This window comes from Equus caballus, chromosome 7 (assembly GCF_041296265.1).
Source record: "Equus caballus isolate H_3958 breed thoroughbred chromosome 7, TB-T2T, whole genome shotgun sequence".
Taxonomy (NCBI): Eukaryota; Metazoa; Chordata; class Mammalia; order Perissodactyla; family Equidae; genus Equus; species Equus caballus.
The window spans coordinates 92,566,731-92,588,488 of NC_091690.1; the positions used below are offsets into that span (position 1 = coordinate 92,566,731).

At 39.9% G+C, this 21,758-nt stretch overlaps 2 protein-coding genes across 13 annotated transcripts in view; one reads left to right on the top strand and one right to left on the bottom strand.

Annotated features, from left to right (window-relative positions):
- GAS2 (growth arrest specific 2) overlaps positions 1-8,830 on the top strand; it is a 127,302-nt gene extending 118,472 nt beyond the window's left edge. For all 11 annotated transcript variants that reach the window (XM_070273444.1, XM_023646178.2, XM_023646177.2 and 8 more), the window contains one exon: positions 6,982-8,830. In XM_070273444.1, coding sequence (XP_070129545.1) covers positions 6,982-7,200 — 219 coding nt within the window. In that variant the 3' untranslated portion in view covers positions 7,201-8,830. The remainder of the gene's footprint in view (positions 1-6,981) is intronic.
- Positions 8,831-10,861: 2,031 nt separating this feature from the next.
- SVIP (small VCP interacting protein) lies at positions 10,862-21,696 on the bottom strand. Of its 2 annotated transcripts, none has more exons than XM_023646180.2 (4): positions 21,505-21,696; positions 18,883-18,933; positions 18,266-18,379; positions 10,862-14,381 (listed from the first exon to the last, which is right to left on the bottom strand). In XM_023646180.2, exons 1-4 carry the CDS (start codon positions 21,556-21,558, stop codon positions 14,367-14,369), a joined length of 234 nt encoding a protein of 77 aa, XP_023501948.1. In that variant the 5' UTR covers positions 21,559-21,696; the 3' UTR covers positions 10,862-14,366. The 2 variants fall into 2 exon arrangements, with proteins under 2 accessions (XP_023501948.1, XP_005612278.1); XM_005612221.4 differs by having other exon boundaries at positions 21,112-21,656.
- Between the last annotated feature and the right edge of the window lie 62 nt (positions 21,697-21,758).

Here is a 21,758-nt window from a genome sequence, read left to right on the forward strand (position 1 = left end):
GTTCAGAATATTTGTGGGGTAGGTAATTTGGAGGGTGTGCATGGGCATAGACAATAGGGCCACAGTATAGCTGCATAGTTGTGCAGTACACAACACTATCTGGTCACTAAGGCATAGTGAAAAAGAAGGTGGGAAAGGAATAGTGCACCATAAAGTGCTTTGTGTCAAGCTAATTGTTCTCATGGGGGGCAGGAGAGGGGCAGAGGTAGGAGAGGGGATATCGGAATCGCTGGTAGATTGTTTCTTCAAATTTTGTGTGCTTCCGCCCACCCTAGAGATGCAGATTCTGCCCTGTCCCTCCTACACACACACACACGCTCACGCTCACGGCACTGCTCTCCCAGAATCTTTGCCACAGCCTCCTTGTGCTCGTGGTTATGAGTCATATTCCTCAGGTGGGCTGGAGCTATAACTGGCTGAGAAACACTACAGACAACGGAGAACCATGGGCAGGTTTTTAAGCCAGGCAGTAGCCTGATCCGAGAACAGAAGATGACTCTGGTCCTGGAGAGGAGGTTAGTGAGCGTGGGAGAGGATGCGGGCATCCTGCTGGAAAGCTTTAACATCCTCAGGGCTTAATGACATTGATATTCGAGCACTTGACATAACTCCTGCTGCCCTTGGGTTTCAAGGTTACGGACGCAAGATTCAAATCAGAATGAAAGAGATTTGTCAGTGTTTCCCTGAGAAGGTGGTGACAGCTGAAGCGTTTCATAGGAATTGATTTAGGGCAGACGTGGGCCTTCAAGCAGATCTGTGCTGGGGAATGAATAAAATAAAGCTATCAAATATGGACACGTAGCATTTAACTTTAAGTTCTGCTTATCTGGAAGACATGTCCTGTTAGGTTTTTTTGATGCTGGTGAGTTTTTTTTTGATGCTGGTGCTTCTGTTTGTATAATAGAGCTATACACAGCTTGGTCACCTTAAAAACAAATACATTACCGATAAATCCATATTTTCCAGCTCTATCTGACCATTTTTTTCATTTAGTAAAGCATATAATTTTCTGTGATCTGCTTAAATATCAACTGTGCCAGTCAACCAAAAGTGAGTGGATATATTTCTGTGTTTAAAGACTAATTAATGTCCCCAAGAAGAAGAAAACTACATACTTTTTCTTGCTTTAAGCTCTTAATACTTACACATAGTGTGATTCCAGTCTGTCTCTCCAAGCTACGTAATTAGAGAGGAAAAGAAAAATCTCCTTTCTGAAATCTTATCACACATCAAGAGCCCTCAGACCCCAGCGACCTCAAGATTAGTAGGGAGCGGTTGAATCAATGTTTGTGCAACTTTTGAGTTTTCTGTTGTGTTCTGTTAGTATGGAAGAATTAACTTACTTCCTTTCAACCCATTTTTTTCCTTTGAATTAAGTGTCTGGATGAGCTACAGCACTTTTTGGTTATGGGATAGCTTGTTACCTTATAATGTTAGGAAAATAAGATTGAAAGGTGGTGCTAGGAAGCAGGGTTAGGTAAACATATTGTAGCCTAACAAAACGTGCATTGAATCCAGTAAGTCTGGACTTATCCGACATGTTATAAACCACAGCTGGGTCAATCTATTAAGTGATTCACCCACCTATAAATATTAGGTTCCTTTTTAGAATAATAATTCTTGGAAGAGTACTGCTCTTCAGTTGTACAGCTGTGTACTAGATTGGAACCAAGAAGATGTGATTTCTAGCCTGGCTTCAGGGAGCCCCATGTCTCTGCCTCCATCTCTGACCCTCCGTCTCTGCCTGTTTGTCCATCTGTGAAATGGGAGCACTGCCAGTGGCCTCAGTGTTTCTTTTTGTCCTCTTTATTTCAACAAGGCATGTTTGTAGATTACCTGGGCCACAGTAGGTGCTTTAATATTATGACTCTAGGTCATCTAAGGAGAAAGTGTCCCTTTTGCTGGCACACAGGAAGAGGCCTCCTAAGAAAACAACACATAATTGAGCATCCTAATGGGACAAAGTCATAAAACAAAACGCCCTTGATAAGAATGGGAACGTTTTTTCCCATTACTGAAAGAAATTATTAAGAAACAAAACATAACTTTGAGGCATATTGATTCTTTTCTCTAGGCAAGAAATGTATATCACTCATAGGCAGCAAAAAAGAAAATGTTTACAACGTTTGCAACAGCCCAGATCTGCTTATAGGCCTTCATTAAGGCCATTGGGAGAAATGTTGAGACACGGTTTTTGTTTTTGTTTTAATTTTTCCCTTCAGCACTGAGAAATATTTCTAAGTCAGTAACGAGTTTTCTTCCCTTTGGTAGGATCAAGGACACAGTAAGGAATGAGGCTACCTGTAGGAAATAGTAACAGCCAGAACAGGCCTAACATGCAAAAACTACCGCTTTGCAACATACAATATTGAGGAAGATTTGTAGCAATTCTAACTTATTTTTCTTTACTCGAGAAGTGGAACAAACAACAGTATAGAAAGCCGGTATTAAATACTCAATCACTGGGGCCGGCCCCATGGCCCATGGTTAAGTTCACACACTCTGCCTCAGTGGCCCACAGTTTTGCTGGGTGGGATCCTGGGCGTGGACGTGGCACCGCTCATCAGGCCACACTCAGGCAGCTTCCCACATAGCACAGCAAGAGGGACCTACAACTAGAATATACAACTATGTCCTGGGGGGCTTTGGGGAGAAGAGGAAGAAGAAGGAAAAAAAAGAAGATTGGCAACAGATGTTAGCTCAGGTGCCAATCTTTGTAAAAAAATAAAAATAATAAATAAATAAGCAATTGACATGTGCATTGATGCTACCAGTCATGAGGAATTATCTTTTGGAAAGGAAAACACAAAATTACTTAACATTGTGAAGCATCAAAAATAAAGGAGCTGTAAGCTGTACACCAACAGAGAATGAAGCCCAGTACTGCTTATGCCAACAGATACTGGGCTATAAATACAGTCTGTCCTATTACCTGCACTTGACACGTGCTTATTTCTGAAATAATTAGGGCCACTAGTGGATAATCTTTTGTAATTGAATTCAGTGTTTATTTAGGGTATGTTAGAACGTAACACTATAAATCATTTTACATGAGCATTTAATCTGCTTAAGCAGCTTATTACTATTTCTGACATTGATAATTCCTTGACTGTGCTAAATTATCACTAGTAAGTAACTAAGCAGCTATGAAAATCCAAATCTAGAAGCCTTACAGAATAAGGGCGTATGGTATAATGGAAAAAAGGATTCTAGTCCCATGGCCATGGAGAATAATGTGTGTAAATAAGGGGAATTGAATCTCAGCCTACAGGAGAGAGGAAAATAGTGAAGGTATTTAGGCAGGAAACAATCAACCTTGCATTTATAGAATTCCCTTTGGTGGCAGTTTACTCAATGGATCAGACGGGGCAAGGCTGGAGGTAGTGGGACCTTTGCAGTAGCCCAGGGAATAGATGAGGCACTGAACTAAATGCTAACAAAGACCCTGAGAAACGTTAATGGGGGACACGAATGTTTTTGGTATCTGACTAGTTAGAGAATGCCCGTGCCACCAACCCTATTGGGAAAAGCCTGTGGGTGGTGGACTGGTTGGTATGCCTTTGCATTTGGAAGCTCAGAGAAGTGGCAAAGGATAGAGCTGTAATTTGGGAGACAAAGGTAGATGGTAGTGAAATCCATGAGGTTGCAAACAGAGAGGGGTTATGGGGAAAAGAACAGTGGTGAAAGGACAGATCATTCAGAGTCCTTTGGAAGAGTAAAACTTAAAAATAGATAGAAGAAATAGAACCTATGAAGAAGGCAGAGAAAAACAATTAGGTAGCAGGAGATCCATAGAGTCTTGTCACAGAGAAGAAAGGAATTGGGAGTTTCAAGGAAGGAGTGATCAATACTATCTGATACCTTACCTGAGTGATCAAGAAGGATAAGCGTGGAAGAACATCCATTGGATTTGATCATTCTGGAGGCCATCTTGTTCCCTTTCCCCACACAGTCAGGTAAGAGGTAGGGGGCAGAAGCAATCTGTACTTTGGGTTGGACAGTGAACAGGAAGTTAGAAGTGAAGATATTGAGTGTACACTTAACTATCAGGAAGCTCAGATGTAAGGAGAAGCTCTGAGACAAAGTAGACTGGGAAGGAGGGAGCAGAGTGGAAGAGGCATGGTTATGTTTATTTCCTGAAGGATAAGGACAATTAGACAATAAGTTGGAGAGAGAGAAGAGTGATGCAATGTTTGATGCAGCTAGGTTCTTCATGAATGGTAACAGAAGTTAGGACATAGTGGGAGGAATTGACCTTAGCCAGGAGGACTTGTTTCTGTGATGAGAAAGGTAGGGAAAAGGATAAATGTAGATTGAGGCAAATTAGCCAGTGGAGGTGCTAAGAGAGAGGAATCTGTGCCTGACGAAGGTGAAGTCATCAGTAGACTGATGAGGATCGAGATGGGTAGTGTGTTTGAGGATAACGGAGAGGAATAGGAAATGGAGCTGACTGAAATAAAAGGTACAAAGATCAATTGATTGCAATTGGCCTAATGTTACTAATCTCTGAAACAGAAAGATTGCTTCCAGCATAGCTCAGAAGCTCTGCCAGGGTTTAGAAGGAAGATTATACATTTGATCCAAGATTGGGGTTCTGTAGGATAAGGGCTGTGGTGGGAGGGAGGGCAGAGTTGAGAGTAATTTGGTTTATAACAGGTTGATTTGCTTTTAGGTTAAACAGTAGGGGTTTTGTTAGGCAGATGGAGGTGGGTGTTAAATTTTTTCTTGATACTGAGCACATACTAAGAAAAGGCATAGAATTTGGATCTCTGCAATCAGGGCTGTAAACACTTATGGCCCTGAATCTCCCATGCTTGAAACTGTTGCCCAATTGGACTACTGGCTTTCTTAGTGAATTATATGTTGCTGATTAGCTATAGGAAGGAGATAGAAGAGGAGGTGGGCAGAAATTTAATCTTGTTATTCACATTATGACTCTGTTTCCTGTTGGATCCGCTTTGCAGAGTTCTATGGATTCATAAAGAGTCTGCAAGCAGAGTTTGTATGTGAATGATCGTATACTCCATTCGGAAAAACATTTCTTTCACTGGTTTCCAGAGTTAACTAATTGTTTAAAAGTTGTCTTGACTGGTGGCTCTTTCTGGTTGAAACAGCCTGCTCACAATCAAGTGAACTTCGACACTCTGCCAGAGGCATTCATACCAAGGATGTTTACAGGTGACTCACATGTAATGTGCAGGGCTAGGAAATGCCAGAACTTCAACAATAGGCAAAGCTGCTCTCTGGAACAATGGGAGAAACGGTCAAAGTGATATTTTGCCACTGGCCTTTGCAATTTTTGTCCCAGTAGCTCCAAGTTTTGCAAGCAGGCAGCAGAGGCACACACAGCAACTCGTGGGAACGGGAATAGGCCAGTAAAATTATAAAACCTTTGATGGGTTTTGCTTTATAAGGAGGAACTGTTGTGGGAAAAGCACCAGACTGGTCCTAGTCTACGCTAATCACATCAAAGATCTGGGCCTCAATGTCTTCATCTGAAAAAACAACCTGGTTCCACTGATAGGACCGGGGGAAACAAAATAGTTATAAGCTAAATGCCGACTCCTTTTAGCTGCCTTCTACTTCAGGGATTCCGGTTTAATGAGTAGATTCTGATGCTAAAAGAAATTTAAAGACTTCTAGCTAGACGGTTTTTCCCAAGATCCTTTCTATCCTAAAATTCTAATGCTCTAAATGAAAATAACCAGTAGGATTACATTTAACTTAATTCTCAAGAGTCTAATAGTTCTAATTATTGTTATTGAGCACATTTTTATTACTTTTCACAATCTTTGATTTTGAAAACTGCTTTGTGTCAACCCCAAGAATCAGGATTTCTTAGCTTGTGTTCATGGATGAATTTCTGGGAGTCTGTGAAAGGGACACATGCAAGATTTTGTGGATGTGGACATACAGAAAGAGTCCAAAACTTTAGTCAGAGTCTCAACAGCTAAATGAAAGCAGTAAGAGCACAAGTCATCCCCACTTGATGGGAGTCAAAAGAGGCCCAGTCTCAAGCTGACACAGAGTGAGAGGAATTCAAAGGCATTTCATAGGCTTTACAATGAAAATGACTTCCCAGTCCCCTGTCACAACCACATCCCCTTCCCAAGATGACATTGTCGGTGTGTATTCACACTGTTGTGGGCAGCGGAGGGGGTCCACAGGGTCTCTGGAGATGGTGCAGTATTCCCCCTTATCTCACATTTTCTGATATTTGAAAGAAGCCAAGATCAAATTCTTTGGCTCTCCATCCCAATTCTCCACAACTCTGACATATTTTTACTAGATAGAAAGAACCAGAGTCTTCACTTTTTCAATCTGTAGTCTTGTCAACCTAGAGTTCTAGATGGCTCATGGGCCAGTATGTTTGTTTTGAAAAGATGCATCCTAAAGTAATTAGGAAAAATAAGCATAAAGGAAAACATACACGTTTGGCCATTCAGGAACATCTCGCCTTGAAGGGCTCAGATAGTGACTAGGGAAGACTTTTCTGTGTACATTTTCAGTTCTGTTCTGTATTGAATATTTGTGTGATTATTAACATTATATTTAATAGCAGACATTTCCATGGTCTTTTAAGTCCTGGTTCAGAGAGGAATAACCTTGTGGGAAGAACAGAGCACAGGTCTGAGACAGGAAGCAGGAAATGGGGGCAGAGATGGGGCTGCAATGGAACACTGGGGCTCAGAGAGAAGCCTCCAGACACAGTGAACCAAGCCAGGGATTGGATGGAGCCCCTGCTTCCCATAGCAGGGCAAAGCTGGGGCCTGGGGATGTGTACCCGTGATCTACTGGTATGGAAAAAGCAAACCTTTCATAAACAATATGCTAACTCAGACACGGTGCACCAAGCAGAAAAATAATGGAGTATGAAAAATGAGACAAACAACAAATGGTAACACCACCAGAACTGCAAGCTGATTTTAGATACCGTAAGAATTCCTGGAATATAACACTTTTGCTCTGCTTTCGTTTCAGATGCTGCACAACAAACACGTCATGGTCCGTGTGGGAGGAGGATGGGAAACTTTTGTGGGGTACTTGTTGAAACACGACCCCTGCCGGATGCTGCAGATCTCCCGTGTGGATGGCAAAACATCCCCCATCCAGAGCAAATCGCCGACCCTTAAGGACGTGAATCCAGATAATTACCTGGTGGTCTCTGCCAATTATAAGGCTAAGAAGGAGATTAAATGAAACTAGTTGGTCACTACAAGGGGACTCTCATAATGGCCTGTATCCACTTCTCCAGTGTAGTCAGTTTAGTTCACATGCTCTGAAAATTACTTTGGAAAAAGTCTTAACAGACAGACAAATGCCATCATATTGAAAAACGTCCAAAGAGTAGCACTATTTATTGTAATGCTTCTATAGAAAATGACCTATTAAGAGAAATTCTAAACTCAGATTTAAATTAGACAAATTGTAGGCAAATTATTATTTCTCAGTATGTGAACACAGTATTTGAGAACACAATATTAGAAATACAGCTCTAGCTAGATAAAAATTGTTATTAGAAGAAAATATTTAGGATTTACAGTTAAGTCAACAGAAGGTGCGTGCTGTATGTCTAGAGGAAAAGCACCCCGAGGCATTTTTATAATTGCAGGATTTTTAAGCTAATTTTTAAAAAGTGACAATTAGTGGGATAATGTGCTACTAAAAATATCCAACAGCACTATAGGTACAGAGTATTCACAACAGTAATACTTTACTCGAAAGGCCACTTCAGAAAAGTTTACATTCACCTGGAAGAGTGCCTTAAAGTTTATCCCTTACCTATGACCAAATATCTGGGGTACTTTTGGAAGTTTTCAGTAAACCCCTGGGAAAGTTGCTGATGAAGCGTTTCACACATTCCTGAGCACGTGGCTGTGTTGAGACAGTGTAATTCATACACGTAAGCTGACATACGTTTATATTTTGACCGAGTAAATTGTACAGTCACATGTGCATTGACTTCGTGTTATTTTAAAGCATTTCCTTGTTAAAATATATCTTTAGTTAATCCTACTTTGCTATGCTGTCTAGTGAGGTAAAGTCACTGTAGCTAATGATGTTACAGACTTATGTATACTCTTGTGTACCTAGGACAGAGCTGTTTTGTACCCATAAACAGCAAAATATTGTCCTCCCTGATACAAGAATTAAAAAGATAAATTTAAAAAATCTCATGTCTCTAGATCAGTGCTTCATTCTGAGACAAAGATAATCTTCAAAGGGTAACTTCCCCTGAGAGTTAGGGGAAGAGGCAAACGATGGTTTCCGAGTACTTACTTCTTCCCTTTGGGCTGCTGAGTGCTGCTGGTGTGTGTTCTCCTTAGCGGGGAGTCTAGTTTATCGTAGGTAGTCCCTTAGGTGCTACCTGGAGTATAAAATTACAGGCAGAGTTAATTTGTCATTGCCTTGTTTTTCAATGGCAGCAAAATCCACCTGTTTTGCTCCAGAAAATCAGGGAGGACGTATCTCAGTTTGTCACGTCACTGATTTAGTCGAAGCATACACGACCTGTTAACTGGGAGGTTTAAAACAACAGGCATGGTATAATTTGGTGGTGCTGGAAGTGGTGATAATCATTCTGGAAAAAAAATGAAAGTTTTGTAGGAAATAAAATCAGCTTGGAACAGTGAATAATTGTAATATCTTTTAAAATACAGATATTGCATGATTTGAATTTTATGTTCTAAACTAATATTAACACTGAATTTCTCTGTATAGTAATCGGCAATATTTCCACCAAAACTTTCTCCTGTGCTTAAATTTTTCCCGTTAACATATTTATGTCTTTAATAATTAAAGTTGAGCCAGCCATGGCCGAGTGGTTAAATTTGCGGACTCTGCTTCGGCGGCCAAGGGTTTTGCCAGTTGGGATCCTGGGCACAGACACGGTACCATTCATCAAGCCATGCTGTGGTAGGCGTCCCACATGTGGAGTAGAGGAGGATGGGCATGGATGTTAGCTCAGGGCCAGTCTTCCTCAGAGAAAAGAGGAGGATTGGCAGCAGATATTAGCTCAGGGCTAATCTTCCTCAAAAAAAAAAGATTGGCATCGGATGTTAGCTCAAGTGCCAATCTTGAAAAAAATAAGAGAAAGAGCATCTCATTCTCTCACACCTCCTGTTTAAAAAATAATAAATTTCATTTAGTTAAAAAATAAGTGGTTAACAAAAATAATATTAATCCCTCCATCTATTTTATTAGTTTTCTATTGATGATGTAACAAATTACCACTCAGTGGCTTAGACAACACAAATTTATTATGTTATAGTTCTGTAGGTCAGACGTTTGAGGTGGTCTCACTGGGCTAAAATCAAGTTGTCAGGAGAGCGGTGTTCCTTTCCGAGGAGTCAAGGACAGAATCTGTTTTCCTTTTCCACCTTCGAGGGGCTGCCTGATTTCCTTGGCTCATGTCCCCCTTCCTCTATCTTGAAAGCCAGCAACAGAGTATTTCAATGATGCTGCTTCTTTCTGTACATCTGTCTGACCACAGGTTAGAAAGGCTCTCTGCTTTGAAGGATCCATATGATCAGATTGGGTCCACCTAGATAGTCCAATGTAATCTCCCCATTTTAAGGTCCCTAACTGAATCACATCTGCAGAATACCTTTTTCCATGTAAGGTAACATATTCCCAGGTCCCAGGGATTAGGATGTGAGCATCTTTGGGGGAGGATGGCATTATTCTTTCTGCCTATAGCACATTTATGATGGTCTTTTAAGCATCACTAAGAACATGGTCACAACTGACATTGGGGTCTAGCTGCTAGCTGAATGGCACTGAACAGAGATATGGAAAAAGAGACTATATTCAGAAGGAAATGATCAAATGTAGATGACTCTTACCCACTGACACCTTAGTGAAAATTACTGCGTTCTTTTTTCAAAATTGTTTCGGCTATTATAAATCTTGTATTTCCATATAAACTATAGAATCATTTTGTCAATTTCTCTGAAAAAGTTTGCTGGGATTTTGCATTGAATTTATTGATAAATTTAAGAATGCCATCTTGACAATATTGAGTCTTCCAATCCATGGACATGCATGTCTCCCCATTGAGATCTTTTTTTTCCTATTTCTCAGCAATATTTTGTAGTTTTCAGTTGAAATCTTTTACTTCTTTTGTTTTTTCTGAAGTATTTTATTCTAAGTAATGATACTATGATTGAAATTGTTTTCTTGATTTTCAGATTGTTCATTACTTGCGTATAGAAGTAGAATTGACTTCTTCACATGCTGACTTGGTATCCTGCAACCTTGCTCAAGCCATTAGTTCTACAAAGTTTTGTGTAGATGCTTAAGAATTTTCTACATATGAGATATTTGGTATCTTTTTAACCTATTTTAAGTATGTCTGTTACTTATAACCTGACTATCTAAGAAATGTAGAATGAGAAAAGGGCACGTTAGGAGTTAGGTAGAGTAAGGAGTTTACCATAACTCCTTTACTTCTGACTTAGGTGACGAGATAGATTTGAGAGAAATAGCCGAGAGAGAGCCAGGTTGTACGCAAAACTAATTAGTGATGTGTCATTTAATAATAGGCATGCATTCTGAGAAATGTAGCAGGCGATTTTATGGTTGTTTGAACATAATAGTGTGTTCTTACACAAACCTAGATGGTATAGCCTACTACATACCTAGGCCATATGGTACTAATCTTATGGGACCACTGTCGCGTATATGAGGTCCATCATTGACCGAAGTGTCACTACGTGGCCCATGACTATAGTTCCATTTGAGATAAGTGTGAATACTTGCAAAAGATGGCTCAAACTTGTTTTTATGACTAGAGGATTTTAACTCAAAACTCAACACAAGTCAAGTATGTTGCTATAAAAATAGACAATGCAATTCAGGATATAGTTAAAGTATCATAGTAATTTATGAATATTCAGTTCTTAGACAATAATGATCACATTTACAGGCAACATTTGTAAGATGAAGCATACCTGGAAGAGGGAGAAAAGGATAATAAAAAGCCAAGTCATATGAAAAATTTAAAGTGTTTGAGTTGTTGGGACATGAGCTTCTCTGTATTAAACCAAAATTTCTTCAAAGTCTGTTATATATAAATGCCTTGTCAGTGGCTTTTTAGAAAATCACAGAAAATAGCCACAGTACCACATCTGAATCAACTTAAAGCACATATTGTAGTCCTGGGAATTTGAGATGCTTACTTGGTCATGTTAAAGGAATACACCTTAAATGACAACACAGATAGGCATGCATATCTACTACCTGTTACTGATCTATTTATGCAGATGTTATTATTCAAATCTAAAACCCATAAGAGCTTCTTTTTCTTCTAAGGGCGTAGCATAATTCTTATCAGTGAAAATAAACAAGTTGAACTGTTGGTGGAGAAAAGGAAAATTCAAAGCTTATGTCAATTCTCCTGGGATAGCTAGAACCTTTATTACAGTATTATTTCTCTAAGGAAACAGGGGACTAATAATATCATTTCTCCTTTAGAATACAGGAAAAGAAACATGGCTACTATAAATTCAGGGGTGGTATGAATACACCAAACAGCCTTTAGCTCTGTTGTTCTCATTAATTCCAAAGAGAAGAAAGCATGGTGGAGGTCTCCCTAACCACTAACCCAAGCTCTAATTATTTAAGATGTAGTGAAGATAAAGTTTTGTTAAAGAGAGATGGCAAAAGCTAATTTGTATACAGGAAAAAAAGGTATATTTGTATCCCCATAAGGCAGTACAGAATTTATAACAAAATCAAGTGTGGGAAAACAATTACCTTCCAATTACAATCGGTGGAACAATAGTATCACATATAGATGTTTTAAAAAACATGCAGCATGTCAACAAACAGGCTGTGTAATAATACACAACTTCTTGTTACCAGCCATATTAATAGTTTGATGATTAGATTTGAAAAGCAGTGATTTAAGCATTTTACATCGTAACATGGTATTACATATACAGATGTTACTGTTTCAGTTATCTTTTAGTAATTTGGCTGGGGGTCTGGGTGACATATTAAGCATTATAATGTTTTCCTATTTAAATGATAAATTATGGAAAACTGGCTCCAAGTTAAGGCTTTCATGAGGAACTGATTCATACTTTATGAGGGAGATGCCTGGATGCGTGTGTACAATTTTGTTTTTTAGTAGTCGCTTTCTGGTTTCCTTTCAAGCGTCTAGTCTCCCCTGTTCCTTTTCCCTTCCCAACACTATTCCTAACATTTGAGTATCACCTCTTAGTCCATGCAACCCATGTGGTTTGGGGGAAAGCTGATCACACCCATGGAGGCAGGTCATGGATGGCTGGAGCAGCCTATCCCACTGTTCCCAGAAAGCAACACACCAGCATAGCATTCATGGTCCAACAGTAAATAAGCATCGTATTTGGATATAAACTGCTATTAGAAATAGGGCATTCTCTCCTGGATGCAAACCTTTCATTTACACCAACTGAAGATATAATTCTTTGATGTGGTACAGATAAGATTGTTCTTTCTATATGAAAACAAAAGGATTTGCAAAGTTCAGAAATGGATTGTTCTGGTTCCAAATCCATTCAGCCATTAATGATCCTTTTTCCTTTCTGCCTTACAAAGTTAATTCATGTTCATAAAGTCAAAAATTTTATTTTTAAAAAACAATTCAATGATTTCACTATCCTTTATGAACAAAAAATACCACTAATCTTCTAAAAGATGAAGAAAATTGAACCTAACTATATGTTTTGCCTAGATACTCAGACTATTTCATGCCATAATAGAAAAAAGTAATTTTTCCAATGAGAAGTCAAGAGACCTATATTATACTGCAAACTTTTTAAAATTAACATATACAATATCCTGCAATATAACACAAGTCTTTCAGGACAGATGAGCAAGATAGTGGCTCAGTTTCCTTTTTGTAAACCAAATTAGCTATTTAATTTACAGTCCTTGTTGGCACTCAGTATCTGAAAATTCTAATTTAGGGCTCCGACTGTGGCCCTGTCATCCAAAAGTTAGCAACCAAATTAAAACATACGGCAGTCCTTCTATTTTAGCTTACTATATAGAAGAAAACTCAAAACCCAAAAATGCTATAAAACACATTACTAAGGAACAAAAATCTAAAAAGCTTATGACTACTCATCATAGAGAATTACCTTGTAATATTTTTATGTTTGTTTATTTTTAAATTTTTTTTTTTTGAGGAAGATTAGCCCTGAGCTAACATCTGCTGCCAACCCTCCTCTTTTTGCTGAGGAAGACTGGCCCTGAGCTAACATCCATACCCATCTTCCTCTATTGTATATATGGGATGCCTACCACAGCATGGCTTTTTGCTAAGAGGTGCCATGTCCGCACCCGGGATCCGAACTGGCGAATGCCAGGCCGCTGAGAAGCGGAAGGTGCGAACCTAAATAGACCAGCCCCTATTTTTATGTTTAAAGTAGACCTTTTTAAATACAGTACCTACATGTGTCTCTTTCACACATTTCTATTTGCCTGGGCAATTTCACATCTGTATAAATCTTATGATCATTCTTTAACAAAATACAGAAGAATAAAAACACCTGTGAAATCCAGACAAATACATTACCACTCGGTATAACCCATCCAGTTTCTTAGTTTAACTCAAGTACTACAAAGATCTTGATAGAGCTGAATGTGATATTGGACAACAGTACATCACTGCCCTCTGATGGTACCATTAATATGTAATTTTAAATTCAGCAAGCAAAAAAAAAAACCCACTTTATTGTAATGTAAAACACAGTTATGTTAATTTTATAAGCTACAGCAATAGAAAATAAATTAGGAGAAATTCAACATTTCCTACAAATATTCACTACTTGGTAAGTTATAAAAATTTACAGTGTTCCTTCACATAAGCCCTTCAAATGATTTTTCAAGATTTTCCCTGATGATCGGTTTAAAGGCACTAAGTCCACAAGTTTAAGCAAAAGTCTTGCTATATAATGAAATAAAAAGAGAGAGAAGGCTCAGCAGCAAACTATAAATAGCTAGATCACTTCATAAAGGAGGGAAAATACAATGGCGAACTTTCATATTTGAGATGTATGTAGAATTTTTACATGCAATATATATATTTATAGCCACTATTTAGGTCCATGTTTTAACTACTAAAAAGTGGCAAATCACCCCTTACCTGCAGAAGAGCAATTGTAGGAAAATAAGTACATAATGAAAGGTCTGGCCATTTTCTAAGTTTGAAAATCAAAAGCATTTTCAATATCTCAGTACTGAAAAAGCACTGCGCGTAAGGAACTAAAATTACAGTCTGAATCTTCATTTATTCAAAGAGAAGAAATTAAACTGAGGACATCCATATGATCGCAGACATTAGTTACTGGCAGTAGACTCGTCGCTCATGTTATGCTTTATGACACTGTCCACTAGAAAAGATAAAAATATACAGAGCAAAGTTAATTTTATTTGAAGTTATATAACAATATTCTAGTGAACAAACAGATAAAGAGAGGAATATGGGCTCTTTTCATGGTTAGTTCTGTCAAGTAAATTCCGATTCCTAGCGCCCTGTGCACAGCAGAGGGGAGCCCTGCGCGGTCTTTGCACCATCCTCTCCCCTTCCAGCGCTACAGCAGACAACAATATTTGCGGAACTGGGTGGCCGGGTCCTTCTTCCTAGTCTGTCAGTCTGGGAGCTCCGCTGAAACCTGTCCACCATGGGGGACCCCACTGGTATGTGAAATCCTGGTAGCAGAGCCTTCAGCATCACAGCAACATGCAGCTGCCGCAGCGTGACAACTGACAGACGGCTCGTGTGGATCCCTGACTGGGAAACAAACCAGGGCCGCAGCAGGGAGAGCACCAAATCTTAACCACTAGACCACCAGGGCTGGCTAATATGGGCTACACAAATATAGAAGGATTTTTCTAAGTGGCAGCGATTAGTAACATTTTACATTACAGTCAAAAGTCTGAAATAAGGTATATAATGGCTCAAAAATATAAAGAAGTAATACTAAATATCTGGGCAGACTAATGGGTAGCTAGATCCCAAATATCCAAGTATCAGTAAAGGAAAAACAAAACAAAACCAACAATGAAACTACAAAATAAAAACAAGGACCTTGTTTGAGGCAGGGAGCTAAGAAATGCTAGAAAATATTAAATAATCGTGCAGCAAAGTCTTTTCCTTGCTTGACTTGAGAAATGATTCCATCTGTTGTTCTGTTGAATCAAGTCTATTAAATCTGCACTACTGAGTTCTACAGGCGCCATCGGGATAGTCCTGGAGATGTTTGCCAGTCTGGAGTAGTGCTTCCCAAGTACATCTAAGGAATATTACTGGGTGTTATATATATATATTTTAGATCTGAATTTAAATATGTTTTGAAAAATTAAGGGTTAATCCAAATAAATTTGCTTTTCTTTATTTTAGGACTTCTTAGAGACTTGAAAAGTGTGCCTTTTTTAATCTTCAAGAAAGTATACAATGCAGTATTCAATACAGTAATCAGGATTTCAAAGCATTTTTTACTATGGGACTCTATTTTCCACAGTATATCTCTTAGGACTAGTGTTAAAAACACTAGAGCAGTGATTGTCAGTCTTGTTTGACATTAGATTACCTGGGGGAACTTAAAACAGTCCTGATGGCTGAGCCCCACACAGAGATACTGACTGCTATGGAGGGGACCCAAGGTTCAGCCTTTTGTGCAGGCTCCTCAGGACTCCACCGTGCAGCCAGGGTGGAGAGCCCCTGCACTAGGGGTCTGCCACTGCTCCGCTCCTGCTGCGTCCTGTCCTGAAGTGAGTTTGAGTCCTGGTGCCATCAACACACTGACTTTTTAAAATAAGGCTGCCTTTCTGGAAGACAGTGAGCATCGCCAATGCCAATCATCCTGGGAAGAGGCAGAGCTGGTCAGGAGACAAATATGTGGAGGGCATAAAGACAGGGAAAGGACACGTCTTCCTCAGACTATAGAGCCTGGTTAGGAAGAATCTAGCTATACTATAGGACACTCCGGGCCAGCCTGTATAACAGGCCCAACAGCAGCCCTTAAAGGACCCCAGGCCAAGGGATTTGAGGATTCAAGTTACCCTCTGCCTTGTATTTTCCCTTCTGTAATTCCTGAGCTTCCAAAAATTCATTTTTAACTTCACTGTATGCTCTCGATGAGCTATGCAGGTGGTCAAGGTGAAAGGGGCATGTCCTGTAAAGCCAGTGTGTTGGTGGTACAAATGATTAGGACTGTTCCAAGGGAAAACGACACTGTGGGCAACAGTAGTGGTTTATGAGAATGAGCCACTCTTCTTGGAAGAATCCTCCCGTCACCGTCCAGCTTGATGGCTCTGAGGGTCATTTTTATTAAGCCAGAGAGGTTTCTTATAAGAACAGCAGACACAAAAAAAGGTACTAAATTTAACACTGGAATATTTTTCATGATGAGCGCTTCTGAGGGAACCAGAAGCAAAAGAAGGCCTAATTTATTTCTAATCTGCAGGCTCCAGGGCATGGAAGCTTCTTCAGGTTTAATTAAGAAAGCCCCTTTCTTAAGACTTTAAAAGCCAATGTTAAATTTGTTACATTAGAACATGTAAAATAAGTACCTTTGTAATTCTACCTATATACACAATATGTTTTTTTTTTGTTTTTTTCTTTTGCGTAAGATTAGCCCTAAGCTAACATCTGCTGCCAATCCTCCTCTTTTTGCTGAGGAAGACTGGCCCTGAGCTAACATCCGTGCCCATCTTCCTCTACTTTATACCTGGGATGCCTACCACAGCATGGCTTGCCAAGCTGTGCCATGTCTGCACCCGGGATCCGAACCAGCAAACCCTGGGCCGCCGAGAAGCAGAATGTGTGCATTTAACCACCTCGCCACCGGGCTGGCCCCTCTTTTCTTATAACGTTATATGTCACTCTGATTAAGTGACTCCCTACCTCCATTTCTTCTATTATGAAACAGTGGATCTCAGCATCATTTCCAGTCCTCTAATTTAATTTTCACAAATTGTTTGCTTTTGAGAACCCTCTATGAAGGAAACCTGGTGACACAGATCTTTATCTCAACAGAATATTGAAAGTAAGCATCTATACTTCTGATCGATATTTGACCTTGTATCTCCCAACTGTTTGACTTCACACTAGACTACTGCGGGGGTATATAAAAGACATAAGCAAAATGGTCACGGCTATTTACCTTAATACTGAAACCAATTATTTCATACGTTGTTAAAAGTTAACGATAAAAAATTATTTTTTAAAAATTTCATTTATTAAATGAAATTAGATGAAGTCACATACAGTTGTAAAATACACACAGATAAATCTTTCTCTCTGTGATATTCCTGAGCCAGAATCACCTCTGCTCAGGATGCTCCTACACTGCCTGCCCCACAAGTTGGGGGGATACATACATATATGTATTTATATCAATATTTTTGAGAGCAAACACCAAACTAAGTTGAGAAGACATTGAATCAGCTCAAGAAGTGCTCATAAATCATTGACAAGTTAACTATAAATGACTGAAATTCAGGACATTGTCCTTTTCACAAATATACTTATTTGATAAATGTATTTCCTTTAAAAGTGGACAAAGAGTAAAATCGTAATATCGGAACCATTATTCTCCTGAGCTTTAACATGTAAAATAAAACCTTTACAGTCCTGCTAGACTGTAAAATCCCCAAGTTCAGGGACCTTGTTTAATCTGTCCATCATCATAGTTCCACTGTCAAGAGCTGCAATTGCTACATTGAGATGCATATGTCACACTCACCCCGCTCACCCAGTTGTCCAAATTAACATTTACATGACTATGATCATGAGTGACAACGGAGAGCTCAAAAGTCTCCAATAACTGAGTGAAAAAATGTAGGTTATAAAAAAAGAATTTACAGTATAATCAAATTTAGTAAGACTGAGGTATAAATGGAGATTAGAAATGATGTCTGTCAAAATGACACTAAATTTGGGTAATTTTTACCTTCTTCTATATACTCTTCCATATTGTTTGAGTTTTCTACACACTTAAGATTAGTATTAATTTCATAAGTATAAAGATATAGTGTTAAGATAATCACGAAAAATCTATTTCATTTTAGGAAAAAGAAAGTAAGTCTATTTCAATGAATGTTGGGATGTCCAAATAAATTGACACTTCTTCCAATCTACGTTATTAATGCTTTTAAATTAATTCAAAATTTTCTGGGAATCCATTTCAAGAAGAAATTATTGAATGGATTGTTTTTAAAAGTTTTTAAAAATTCCAGGTAAAATAAACCTTAAGTAAATTTTAATACTTACTCTAAGTCCACCTTCTGGTGGGGGCCCAGACGTAGCAATTTGTTTTTCTATTTTTTCCTTTTTCTTTCTCTTTTGTTCCACAGATTGAACATCCAAAATGCCCCGAGATGCAGCCTTTAAGAGATTTGTTAAGGGGTACAGAAGAACAATGAAAATCAGTATCCAGTGTCCAAAAGGTGTTTTCTTGTTTGTTTTTTCTTTGGAGTGAGAGGTTGGTCTATATTTGGTAACAAGAATTAGACAATTTCTACAACAGCGTAACATAAAACATATTATCATTTCTTCATTGGGTCTTTTGCAACCATACAAATTTTTCCCCTAAACTTACTTCACATCTGTCAGTATTTTGTAAGGCATGGTCATTTTATCCCAAGAAGAATGCTATTAAAGGGGCATCTCACATTACAGAAGATATCTCTATGCTAATTCACACATTAAATGGTATAAGTGCATTTGATAGAAACACAGAAATCATTTTTAAAAATGATTACCTTTAAATATAAATTTATAAGATATCAGATACCATTTCATTAGAAAATACTACTTAATAAACATCTAGCGAGAATGAAGTACAAACTGAATTATTTGGTAGGTAGAATTTTACTTTTGACTCTCACCTCCTTCTGTCTTCTCTCTGCAGCCTCTGCAAGCTTTGCTCTTTTCTCTTCCTAAAGAAAATGTGTAAAAAATACATTTTAAAGTCAAATCAAACATTGTTGTGGCTCATTTATACACCTACACTTATAGGTAATAAACAGTTTACAAAAATATTTAGTACTGGCCCCAAATTTTCCACTAAGACTGCCACTATTTACAATATTTATAAAATAGTCAACTTTCTGAATTTCACTCTTCCAATCAATCAATATACCTTCAAATAAGTATATGCTAAAACATATTTATAGATATATGTCATCTATATTATGCCTTATACATTATATATTATATATATTACACATATATTTATACAGGTTGGCCTATAAAAAAATCTACTTGCTTTTTTTTTTAAAAAAAAGTGCTTACAAGCCAGTCAGGGCACTAATAAAACAAATGACATTTACTAATACAAGGAGGGAACTACGTGGTTTGATATGGCCAATTAAAAAGAAGTCTGAAGTAGGCTAGTGTTTTCAGGAAAACTTCACGAATGAAGTGGGTACATGTCACTGGGTAGGACAGGAAGGGCTGGAGGAAATTTATGAGATGTTGGGAAACACTGAATATCATTTTTCTATATCACGTATTACTTAATTATGAAGTCTTTAAATATCTAAGACAGTAAGCGGCGTTCTCTTGGGAGCTGTGTTAACAATTCCCTTGTTTTCCATACCACAATCCACACACTCATGCATTCATTGGGCAAATATTCAGGGAGCACCTATCATGCCTCAGGAGCTTTTCTAGGTGCTGAGGATACAGCAGAGAAAAAAATACAGATAAATGTTTCCATCCAAATGGAACTTAAATTCCCAGGAGGGCACACAGTCAAATCAAGTAAGTAGTGTCTGTCAGAGAGTAGTAAGTGCTTTGGGGAAATATAAAGAAGAGTAAGGTGGATAAGAAACGGAAGGGTAGGTGGGTGGTACGGTGTGGGATCTATTTTATTCGGGTGCTCAGGAGAAGCCTCAGAGATAAAGGGCCATTCAAGCAGCGAGGCATGTGGTTATCTGTGGGAGGGGGGAGGGCTTAACAATGCTGACAGATGGGATTTTACCAACAGCCAAACTAACAAAATTAGCACGTAAAAGCAACATTATTGGGGCTGGCCCGGTCGCCCAGTTAAGTTCGTGCGCTCCGCTTGCGGAGCCCAGGGTTTTGCTGGTTCTGATCCTGGGCGAGGACCTGGCACCGCTCATCAGGCCACACAGAGGCAGTGTCCCACACAGCACAACCAGAGGGACCTAAACTAGGATATACAACTATGTACTGGACGGCTTTGGTGAGAAGAGGAAAAAAGGGGGAAAAAAAGAAGACTGGCAACAGATGTTAGCTCAGGTGCCAATCTTTGAAAGAAAAAAAAAAAAAAGCAACAGTAGCAAGAACCACAAGGTGAACTTTCCCTTATCAACTTCCAGGTCATTTTTGGTACGCATAATCAAATGGCTGAAGAGTTACTATACTTCCCTGAATAACTCATTTCCTTCAACCAATTTTTAGCTAGACAGGAGAGAAGAGAGGAATTTAGGTTTTCTGTTATCAACTGCCTGTTAGGACTATTAATGGAAAGACAGTGTTAAAAATAGAAAGCTGCAAAAAAGTCTAACTCTATTGTACCACAAAATGCCTAGTTAAATTTGAATTTCAGATAAACAACGAATAATTTCTAGTATAAGGACGTCCTAAATATTGCATGAGATAAATCTATTTTTAAAATGTATTCTTTGTTTATCTGAAAATTCAAATTTAAGTCGGCGCCCTGTCTTTTTGTTTGCTACATATGGCAAAGTTACAAACTGTACCCTTTGCACTATATAAAATATTCTTTTTGTAAAAAAACGGAATGACTCCAGCCAGCCCTGATGGCCTAGTAGTGAAAGGTCGGGCTCTCGCTTGGGCAGGTGGGTTCGCTTCCCAGCGGCGGAACCACACCGCCCATCTGTCAGTTGCAGGGGCCCACATAGAAGAACTAGGACGACTCCCAACTAGGAGATACAACCTGTGCCCTGGGGCTTTGGGGAGAAAAACAAAAGAAAAAAGAGGAAGATTGGCAACAGATGTTAGCTCAGGGAGAATCTTGACCTGCAAAAAAGGGAAGGATTTAAAGGCAAGAGGTAAATACTAAAGGGAATCATTGATTAATACAATATCCAAGAAAGCGCAGGAGCACAGGAGGCTTTATGGAGCACCTTCTTTGAACAGCTGGTACAGACACAGGAAAATGCACATCTCCTGGCACAGCACACCCTCAGGTCCGCAGAAAGGGGCATTTCCCTCGCCGCTCACTCCATCCCCCGCGGCGCCCGCACCCCCGTCCCACCGGCTCCCCGAGCGGCCGCTCAGCCAAGGCAGAGACCCCGGGCCGCCTCGGGACAATTTAGCGTAACGAAAGACGGACGACCCACACGGAGGCAGGACCCCAATTCCCTCCGCGCGTGTCCACACGCGTTCGCCGCCAGGGGCCCTCGCCGCCGCGGCCAACCGCCCGGCCCGGCGCCCGCAGCTCGGGGCCTCCGCGCGCCCTCCCGGGAACAGGTGCGCGGCGCGGGGGCCGGCGGACGCGGGGCTGCGGCCTCACTCACCAGGTCCGGCGAGGGAGGCGCGGACTCCCCGGGACAGGGGAAACACAGCCCCATCGGGAGAGCGGCGGGGGTCCTCGCCCGGCCCGCCCCACACCCGGCGACTCGAGCTGCGCTGTCAGACCCGAGGCCCGTCTGCCGCGCTCGCCCCGCCCCCACTCGGCCCGGCGCCGCGGCTCGGCCACGCCCCCCGCGCGGCTCGGCCCCGCCCCGCCCCTGCCGCTCGGCGCCGGCGCCTGAGGCCCCGCCCCGCCCCG